General features: G+C 46.4%; 1 protein-coding gene across 3 annotated transcripts in view; it reads right to left on the bottom strand.

Annotated features, from left to right (window-relative positions):
• LOC137528104 (chondroitin sulfate proteoglycan 4-like) overlaps positions 1–11066 on the bottom strand; it is a 157990-nt gene that overhangs the window by 132643 nt on the left and 14281 nt on the right. For all 3 annotated transcript variants that reach the window (XM_068249395.1, XM_068249402.1, XM_068249389.1), the window contains exon 2: positions 1419–1582. In XM_068249395.1, coding sequence (XP_068105496.1) covers positions 1419–1582 — 164 coding nt within the window. The remainder of the gene's footprint in view (positions 1–1418; positions 1583–11066) is intronic.

Below are 11066 nucleotides of genomic sequence, written 5' to 3'. Positions count from 1 at the left end.
AACATAGCAGCAGCCACTTTAATGCCAGAGTCCTCTGAACTTCCTTGTTTACTGGCGCCCTCTCTTGACCTGTGGCACACGTGCACCGGGTGAGACTAGTAAACAAGGAAGTATTGAGGCCTTGGAGGACTCTAGCATTACAGCAGTTGCTGCTATACTGCTTTGCTAGGATCACACAGATCCCGGGCAAGGAACATGGCAGAGCGGAGGACTCTGGCATTACAGTGGCTGCTGCTATGCCACCCGGGATCCAGCTGCTGCCCCACCGCGGAATCACCATGGACCGAGAAGCACATTGTTAGGATTCCATACAGCATGGACACTCACTCCAGACCCTGATACTATTTTAAAGAGAAGCTGCATAAGATGGATACCTGCCACTGAGGCTGGATAGGTAAGATTATATACTATGTAGTTGTAGTGGTTAGTTAGCTTAGCTAAGGGGGAGGGGTTAGTGTATGTCAGTGTAGTGTTACTCGTGGGGCAGCAGGGGTTAGTGTAGTGTAGCTTGTGCGGTGAAGCAGGGGTTAGTGTAGTGTATTGTTACTGGTGGGCATCAAGGGTTAGTGTAGTGTAGCTGGTGGGGGCAGCAGGGGTTAGTGTAGTGTTACTGTTGGGGCATCAGGGGATAGCGTAGTGTAGCTGGTGGCAGCAGGAGTTAGTGTAAGGTATTTAGTCTTGCTGGTGTGACTGCAGGGGTTAGTGTAGTGCAGTGTAGCTGGATCAGGGCAGCAGGGGATGATGTAGTGCAGTGTAGCTGGTGGGGGCAGCAGGGGTTAGTGTAGGGTATTTGGTCTTGCTGGTGTGGCTGCAGGGGATAGTGTAGTGTAGTGCAGTGTAGCTGGCGGGGGCAGCAGGGGTTGGTGTAGTGCAGTGTAGCTGGTGGGGGCAGAAGGGGTTAGTGCAGTGTAGTGTAGCTGGTGGGGGCAGCAGGGGTTGGTGTAGTGTAGTGTAGCTGGTGGGGGCAGCAAGGGTTAGTGTAGTGCAGTGTAGCTGGTAGGGGCAGTAAGGGTTAGAGTAGTGTAGTGTACTGGTGGGGCAGCAAGGGTTAGAGTAGTGTAGTGGTACTGGTGAGGCAGCAGGGGTTAGTGTAGTGTTACTGGTGGGGCAGCAGGGGTTGGTGTAGTATAGTGCAGTGCAGTGTACCTCCTAAATTGGCCTTAGACTATGATACATACACTACACTATACATACATAGACATATGACTATGGTAGGGATTAGATTATGAGCCACTCTGGACGACAATTAAGTGGTAAAACTCTTCACAGCGCTGCAGAAGATGTTGGCACTATATAAATATTAAATAATAATAATACTTCATTAGTATGTATATATAAAGTATGTGTATGGCTCATGAAACTATATGGAACTGTGTAAAGTGAGAACAAGGCCTAAGCCTGTCCTATCCAAGACTTACCTGTATATGACCCTTATGTAACTCAACTACATAGTAGTGATTCTTTCCGGCTGCCATGAAAAGCAATCCATCTGACTTGCTGGTTCGGAATCGTAACTGAAGGGATAACTTGGAGAAGGATTCCACTGTCTTTAAGGCCACATAACTTTCACCATAAAACGAGGCTATTAGCAAAAAAAATAAATAAATCAGCAATCAGCTGAACAGTCAGCTACAAATTAACAATATCATCCATACCTGAGACACGTAACTAACTGATTCAATTATATCTTCTTCATAGCTGTCCTGCTTTGTCTTAATTTACTGTAACTACTTCACACCTGGGCCCATATGCAATTCACTTTTTCTCTCATAATTTTCATATTCGCTTTAAAATAACTTTTAAGCATTTTACAATTGAAAAAGGACCTAAACGTTGGTGAAAAAGTACTATCAACATTATATTGAGTATTTTCTTGCTTGCTGGTCGTTTAATTTAACACACACTTAACCACTTGAGGACCCACCCTTTACCCCCCCTTAAGGACCAGCGCTGTTTGAAGGGATCTGTGCTGGGTGGGCTCTGCAGCCCCCAGCACAGATCAGAGGGCACGCAGAGCGATCAGATCGCCCCCCTTTTTTCCCCCCTATGGGGATGATGTGCAGGGGGGGTCTGATCGCTCCTGCTGGTGGCATGTTGCGGGGGGGGGGGGGGGGGGCACCTCAAAGCCCCCCTCCGCGGCGACATTCCCTCCCCCTCCCTCTCCTACCTGTCCCCCCAGTGATCCGGGCTGCACAGGACGTTATCCGTCCTGTGCAGCCAGTGACAGGACGTCCTCTGTCACATGGCGGCGATCCCCGGCCGCTGATTGGCCGGGGATCGCCGATCTGCCTTACGGCGCTGCTGCGCAGCAGCGCCGTACAATGTAAACAAAGCGGATTATTTCCGCTTGTGTTTACATTTAGCCTGCGAGCCGCCGTCGGCGGCCCGCAGGCTATTCACGGAGCCCCCCGCCGTGAATTGACAGGAAGCAGCCGCTCGCGGGAGCGGCTGCTTCCTAATTAATCAGCCTGCAGCTGGCGACGCAGTACTGCGTCGCTGGTCCTGCAGCTGTCACTTTGCCGACGCACGGTATAAGCGTGCGGTCAGCAAGTGGTTAAAGGGATACTGTAGGGGGGGGGTCAGGGGAAAATGAGTTGAACTTACCCGGGGCTTCTAACGGTCCCCCGCAGACATCCTGTGTTGGCGTAGCCACTCACCGATGCTCCGGCCCCGCCTCCGGTTCACTTCTGGAATTTCAGACTTTAAAGTCTGAAAACCACTGCGCCTGCGTTGCTGTGTCCTCGATCTTGCTGATGTCACCAAGAGCGCACAGCGCAGGCCCAGTATGGTCTGTGTCTGCGCAGTACACTCCTGGTGACATCAGCGGGAGTGAGGACATGGCAACGCAGGCGCAGTGGTTTTCTGACTTTAAAGTCAGAAATTCCAGAAGTGAACTGGAGGCGGGGCCGGAGCATCGGGTAAGTTCAACTCATTTTCCCCCGACCCCTACAGTATCCCTTTAATGACAAGGTGTAAAAATGTCGCCCAGGAGAAAACTCAAGAGAAAAGTGAATTGCATATGGGACATAGAGGCTACACACACAAGCCCCTTATGGACTAGAGAAAGTTTGACTTTTCAGCTATGTCTCCTTTAATAGAGCAATAATATTGTTGCTGCGTGCCACAACTAATATACAGTATATTTTTTATCAATATTTTAAATTATGCACAATTTCCCATAAGCCAATGGAGTAAGTGAACTTCATCCCAATCAGTAGCTGATACCCCCTTTCCCACGAGAATTTTTTACCTTTTCTCTAATAGATCATCAGGCGGGTCTGTATGGCTGATGAACCCCTCCCACAGTGTGATGTCATGACCAAGGTCCTGAAAAGGACGGCTGTTTCCAACTGCCAAGTAAGCAGTATCTCCATCTCTGCATACAACTATAAGTAAATGAACATTCTATGCAGATCACCTGGCAGAACTAAAGATGTCACCACCACTGATAAATGTCAGAATGTAAATCAGGGAGAGGAAAGATTTTACAATGAGGAAACAATCACTAAATCTATAAATTAATATTGTAAAAAATATGCAATTTTATTCATTAAGTTACTTTCCCTACAGTTCTTCTATAAGGAAGAAAACTTTTATTTTGAATCCTGAAAAATAAGCCAGTGATTTTTGTGAGCAGGTTCTGCCTAGCCTATTTTATACTGGATGTGGAGAATTAATCTCAGCAGGGCTTAGGTCCACATTAAAATAAACAGCGCTACTGTAGGTAAATGCCATAGACTGTATCCAGCCAGTTGTCACGTCTATTTTAACACTTAAGGGCTGGTTCAGACGGGCGTTTTTGTGGCGTTTAACGCGGCGTTTCAGACGCAGCTTTTTTTGGGATCTACTGCCATCCCATGCAAGTGAATGGGAGCGTTTAGAGCTGGCTTTTGCAGGCTTTCATGAAAGCCTGGCGGTAGATCCTGGCGTTGCGTCTAGTCTCGAAAGCAACATGCTGCTTTCAGAGGCGGTAATAGCCAGGAAAAAATAGCAGAGACCAGAACTGCTAGCCTTGAACACTTCCCAAAAGCCTTCAAAAGCTAGCTTTTAAACGCTGGCGTTTAAACGCTGGCGTTTGAACGCAATGCCAAGCGAAAGCTCAGCAGACGCCCGTGTGAACCAGCCCTAAAAGATGTTGCTGGTACAATGGATCTGATGCTAACAGGCTGGTAAATTTGCTGTGTACAACTTTACTAGTATCAAAGCCAAGGGAGCGCCCACGACCCTATAACAAATGTACTGGCCTTGCCTGCATCCAATATATGGTGATAATACATCATTCTAAAAAAAGACAGCTGTATTTGCTTTGTGTACTTTTTCTGCTTTAACAATTACTAAAGAAAACGAAACAAAACACAAATAAATGGTAACAATAGAGATGAAGTTAATAAGGGGGTTATTTGGTTGTTTTATTTAGTGGAAGAGGGAGGTCTTAAATGTATGTGTAGTTAAATTAGGTAGGAGCTTATTTTCTGCTAGCAGCCCCCATGCTTAGCTCCTGTTTTTCCTTCCAGTTATGGTGCCCCCAGTAAATGCCCCAGTCAATATGTCTAACTTTTCTTTCTCCCTGAATAGTATCCACCTTCTGACCCCCTACCCACCCAATGACCCCCTTATAGTGGCCCCTCCATTTTAGTGCCTCCAATTTATAGTGCCCACTTACCTCCTATACAGTGTCACCTAAATTGTGGACCCTTATAACAATCCCTAGCAGTCCCCTCTCACTAGAACTATATTCATCTCCCCTAATTTCTGCTGTTGACCCCAGTGCTCCTGAGTCCTCCAACTCAGAGTACAGTGTGTGTACACCAAATGCTATCCAACAGTCACATGGCATTATTCATATGGCCATCAGGCCAGGATTTAGAGGAGATGAAGAGGACTTGGGAGAACAATGGTCAACTACAGGACAACTTTCTGCTTTCACTCATGGCTAATATGGTACAATGCTCTACTGCTACAGGTAATTAGAAGGATCCTAAACTACATAGGCTGGTATAGATGTAGTGTCAGCTCAGGTGTCCTTTAAATAGTGACAATTTAGCACTTAAAACAATGGAAGGACAGATCTTATAATGAGTCAGGAAAGTGTTAACTGAAGCACAGATCACTGCTGGCTAGCAAGAAAAAAAAAACAGTCATAAACTTAGGTTTAGATAAGAAAGTCATTAGCTGTAGGAGAGAAAAAGTGCGGCAGATTACCGATGGCTTATGGAACAGCAAACTCCAAGTGAGAAAGTAGTATTCACAAAGACACCCCACAAGAAAAATGAATACATAGTGCGGTCGTTAGGTGTTCATTAACCACCCTGGAGTTCAATTTCCCCAGGATTTCCGTGCAAAAAGTGTTTCAATTAATTTCCAATAATTTTCAACCATTTTTTTTTTTTGCAATCATTTTTTTTATATTGAATTCAATACAGGTTATTGTATTAAATTCAATAAAAAAAGTGTTTGCTGCAAGATGTTGATGACGCTGTGTGACCCTGGTGTCATCAGCGCCGATCGACGGGGGACAGGTGATCGCCGAGGGAGAAGCAAAATCCGCTAAGGGACATGAAAGGAGGCACTGGGGAAGTTATCAGAGGTACGCGACGAGGGATCAGCACGCCAATGGTGAGTATAAGACTCAGATGTATAGGTAGCCAAATGTATAGCCAGGTATAGTTAGCCAGATGTGCACCAAGTATAGTTAGCCAGATGTATAGCCAGGTATATAGTGAGCCAGGTGTTTAGCCAGATATATAGTGAGCCAGGTGATTAGCCAGATATTTAGTGAGCCAGGTGATTAGCCAGATATATAGTGAGCCAGGTGATTAGCCAGATATATGGTGAGCCAGGTGTTTAGCCAGCTTTATAGGTAGCCGCAAAAACACTTCCACAAAAGAACTATCAGACATGTTTTTTTCTGTAAACTCCACATACCTATAGCTTTTAGCCAGCAACACTATAAAGCTTTTCAGAGGTCTCATCACAGCCTGGGTGAAAAAAATGCCTTGTTTACCCAGCTGTTTGTATTAATATTCCGTAGGCATCAGGGAAGGAGGGGAGGGAGAGGCACAGCTGAAATGTAACCTGCCTGTAAACTGTTTACTTGCTTACATTGCAAGGCAGAGAGAGAGAGAGAGAGAGAGAGAGAGAGAGAGAGAGAGAGAGAGAGGTTGGCGGGGGGGAGGGGGTAGTTGCAGCTAATGATTATTTACACACATTTGAAGGTATATTTCTGCTTTCTATCATTCTGAACAGATTCCAGTCACAGTATTAGAGTCAGTGAATAATGTTTCTGTATGCTGGATGTGCTGGGCACAGTCCTCCATATTAGTGCCCACAGTGAAAACTGTTCTCTGTAAATGTAATTTTCTTCATATAAAACATGACAAGATGGAAAAAAACTTTGTATTGCTATTTGCTAGTAATTACTGGAAATATATCTGGCATTTAGAATTTTAATTAACTTTGATAGTTGTCCTTTAAGTGGTTGCTTGTCTAGCAACCCTGCTTGTGAGTATTATTACAATACTATTACTTTCACCATACCTACCACAACATGCTACACCAGACTGGGCTCCCGATGTCTTTGTGCTTCTTTCCTCCCCTTAACCACTTAAGGACCAGGCTCTGCTGCGGTGATCTGTGCTGAGTGGGCTCCCTAGCCCACAGCACAGATCGTGAATGTGCCAGGGCGATCAGACTCCCCCCCCCCCTTTTTTCCCCACTAGGGGGATGTCCTGCTGGGGGGGGGGGTCTGATCGCCGCCGGCTTGCTGCGTGTAGCGGGGGGGCTCCTCAAAGCCCCCCTCCGCAGCGATTTCCGCCCTCTGTCCCCTTCCCTCCCTCTACCTTTGCCTGTGCGCCGCCTAGGATAGGCTTCAGCCTATCAGATGCCGGCGATCCCCGGCCAATCACAGGCCGGGGATCGCCAATCTCCTTAACGGCGCTGCTGCGCAGCAGCGCCGTATGATGTAAACAGCGGGGATTTCTTCCCCGCGTGTTTACATTTAGCCTGCGAGCCGCGAGCGGTCGTTTCCATGGGAAACCACTTGTGACCTGCCGACTCCTATCGGCGTTAGGCGGTCGTTAAGTGAACCAGAGATGAAGCACCCTCATGTATTTTACCATATATATAAGTGGGAGCATTAGAGAAAACACCTACCCTGCTCTCTGTTTCCTTCTTCACTGCTCAGCCTGCTTCTTAGCAGCCCTGATAAAATCCCTGACTGAGCATTCAGTCTGACTTTGCTCAGGAATCATTATAGCGGAGTCTGTCTTCTCTGATGTCTTTTCAAGCCCAAGCCTGCCCCCTTCTGGCTCTGCTATAATGATTAGGCTATAATGATTCCTGAGCAAAGCCAGACTGAATGCTCAGTCTGGGATTTTATCAGGGCAGATAACAAGCAGGCTGAGCAGTGAAGAATGAAACAGAGAGCAGGGTAGGTGTTTTCTGTAATGTTTCCACTGATATATACGGTAAAATACATGAGTGCGCTTCCTCTCTGGTTCACTTTAAAGATAACCTGACCTGAAAATTAAAAGTCAAATTAAACATAAACACGTCATACTTACCTCCAGTGTAGTCTACTCCTCAATCTCCTGCGTCCTGTTTGTCCACTGTGATCAATGGAATTCTCCATGCTCCATTTTGAAAATGGCCTTACCCTATAACAGTTTCCTGATCAGCACACTGTTAACCTGCTGAGCGGTCTGGACGAGCTCAGCTCGTCCAACACCGCCAGAGGCTGCCGCTCAGGCCCTGCTGGGCCGATTTTTGTCAAATAAAAAGCAGCACACGCAGCCGGCACTTTGCCAGCCGCGTGTGCTGCCTGATCGCCGCCGCTCTGCGGCGATCCGCCGCGAGCAGCGGCGAAAGAGGGTCCCCCCAGCCGCCTGAGCCCAGCGTAGCCGGAACAAAAAGTTCCGGCCAGCGCTAAGGGCTGGATCGGAGGCGGCTGACGTCAGGACGTCGGCTGACGTCGATGACGTCACTCCGCTCGTCGCTATGGCGACGATGTAAGCAAAACAAGGAAGGCCGCTCATTGCGGCCTTCCTTGTTTATTCTGGGCGCCGGAGGCGATCGGAAGAACGCCTCCGGAGCGCCCTCTAGTGGGCTTTCATGCAGCCAACTTTCAGTTGGCTGCATGAAATAGTTTTTTTTTTATTTAAAAAAAACCCTCCCGCAGCCACCCTGGCGATTTAATCAGAACGCCAGGGTGGTTAAACTGTAATAATGATCACTTGAGTCATAGGGAAACATGGACATTACCTTGCACATTCAGTTGTAACTGACAGCTGCTGATACATAACTGACAGCAACTGGTATATTTCAGTTCTGACAAAATATTGTCAGAATTGGAAGGGATCACTGTAAGAAGAAAATGGTGAGCTTCTGAGAGGAACTGACAGTGGGGTTAGTATGTAATATTAATTTGCGGGTACATTATGCGTTTATTTTAAATTATTTACTTAGTTCAGGTTTCCTTTAAGCATACACATATTTAATTACAAACCACGCACCATCATTTTTAAAGTTTTAATTATAAACTGTAAAATGAACTAAGTAGATGATTAAACCTTGCTGTACGGGAAATGGGTGATCACCTCCCTTACACTTCCTTCGGTTTTTTACACGCCTCTATACATCATGTGCATTATTTTTTAGAAAATGGCTTTTTCATTTATTTTGCTTGGCAGACCTATGAAAGAGACTCCACCGCTACATACTCTCACAGAGGGATAAAACAAACAGCTGATCTCCTCACACAGACTTCCAGCATTCCAGGTGGGACTTGCTCCAGCATGCAGATGCTTATCTCAGCTTCCTGCAGTAAAACATTACAAAGAGCCAGCACTAAAAATGTGTTTTATGTAGTATTTTCTGTCATGCTGTTATATAGGCGCTGGTCTCTCATGCTTCACGAAAAGTGATCGGTGTACCCTGCAGCCATCAAGTGTTCCCCAAGTGTCAGGGTGGACTCCTAATACTGACAAACAGCTAGTCACATTCTCTCTTCACTTCACACCAATTGCATTTATTAAGAATAGTTCAATACACACAAGCAGGAAAGCAAGGCGCCAACTTTGCCTTAAAAAGCTGTAGTATTTTGTCCACTTTACCATAAACTTAACGATTTTCCCGGCGATATACAGCAGATTTGATCACTGTGATCGAATCTGCTGTGAAATCGTTGCGCAAACGCTTACCGAACGATTGATTTCCGTCCGAAATCGATCGTTCCCGTCGATCCATCCGTGCGGAAGATTTCGCTCGATTGCCGGCGGGTCGAGAGTGCATCGATAGTGGCTTTCAAATGACCGACGACCGACGCTAGCGGCAATGCATTACCTGTTCTACGGGCGCGAGTCTCCTGGTCTCCGCTGTCCCTTCTCCGCGCTGGGCTCTGGCTGGCTTCACTTGCGTCCTGTCTCGACAGGAAGTTTAAACAGTAGAGCGCACAGGAAGTAAAGTGAAGCTGTAGCCCTGGAGCCCAGAGCGGAGAAGACACAGCGGAGACCAGGGCACTCACGACGGCTGGATCAGGTAATGTATGCGGCGCCGGCAGCAGCTCCACAGATTGTGAATCGGTTTCATAGTGAAATCGATTCACAATCTGTTTGCAGTAAAGGCAGCCATACGATCCCTCTCTGATCAGATTCGATCAGAGAGGGATCTATCTGTTGGTCGATCCGATGCCAAATCGACCAGTGTATGGCCAGTGTTAGGATGCCTGCCAATGCAGTTCACTGTCTGGAAAAATTGTACTGGGCAAATTGTTCTGTAGCAGACAACACCTCAACAGACATGTGTGAACTGGTCCGAATGACTGCATGACCATTTGATGCCCTCTGCCGTGAAATGCAGGGCAGGGGACGTTTATTAACTTTTGGAAAGGTTGGTGGGGAGCTGTGTCACCAGATGGGTGGAGTAGGGTTTCTGAATCAAAGAGACTCTGAGCAGAGTTTAAAAATTGAATACTGCTCTTACCTGGGGCTTCCTCCAGCCCCCTGTAGCCTGCGAGGTCCCTTGGCGCCAGACACAGACGCAACCCATGGAGGCAGATTCCTAGGCTTTTAGCTATGCAAATTTTGTTCATTGTTATATGCAGGGCTGTGGAGTCAAGGAGGAGGAGCAATTTTTTGGATACCTGGAGTCAGTGGTTTTATAAACGGAGGAGTCGGAGTTAGATGATTTTTGTAGCAATTTTAGAGCCCTGGTTAGATGTTGACAATTTTTTAAAATATTTTTATGCATGATTTCATAATGAAATGAATGGTTAATCCATTTCAGCCTTGCTCTTATTCTGAATAACCCAGTAAAGAATCCTGCCTTCTGAAGAGACGAAAAGATGTGGTCCGCAACAAGGTCTCTCCACAGAAATCTATAGTTTATTTAGGACGTACCCTCACAGCAGATGAAAGGTACAAAGGCTCAGCCTTTGTACCTTTCATCAGCTGTGAGGATACGTCCTAAATAAACTATAGATTTCTGTGGAGAGACCTTGCTGCGGACCACATCTTTTCGTCTCTTGTTCCAGCACATTGGCCTGTCTGCCTATGGCCCAGCCCTGCTTTCCACAGTGCAGTTGAGCGGTGACTTCTCCTTATCACTTCTGAAGAGACGCTACCAGATTATTACATCTTCAGACGCAGAACAATCCCGGCTGCGGGAGCGCAACGGGGGATATGCAACGGGGACTGCAAATGCCGCAACTGGCCAAATTACTGGGCAGGATTGCGGAGGCTGTAGGTGGAAAGAGACTAATCAGGGGGCTGGAGGAAGCCCCAGGCATGTATAAAACATTTCTTTTTGTTAGTCTCAGGTACACTTTAAAGTGCAACTGCAGGTAAAAAAAAATGATTATTTTTTTATTTTTAAAGTGGGTAAAGTGTTAAAATATTTGCCAGGTATTTATTTGCGTTTTGGTAATGGCTGGGAAGACATTGTGTTATTTACTGTGTACTAGTCCCCATATGAACTTTGATACAAGGTAATGAAACCACTCTTTATTTTACAGTAGTTGTCCTGGAAATGCATTTTTTTAAATACTGCCTTTTGCATATCTTGGAATAAAT

Source organism: Hyperolius riggenbachi, chromosome 1 (assembly GCF_040937935.1).
Source record: "Hyperolius riggenbachi isolate aHypRig1 chromosome 1, aHypRig1.pri, whole genome shotgun sequence".
Classification (NCBI taxonomy): domain Eukaryota; kingdom Metazoa; phylum Chordata; class Amphibia; order Anura; family Hyperoliidae; genus Hyperolius; species Hyperolius riggenbachi.
The sequence above is the reverse complement of the archived record's forward strand: the minus strand, read 5'-3'. Positions and strand labels throughout refer to the sequence as shown.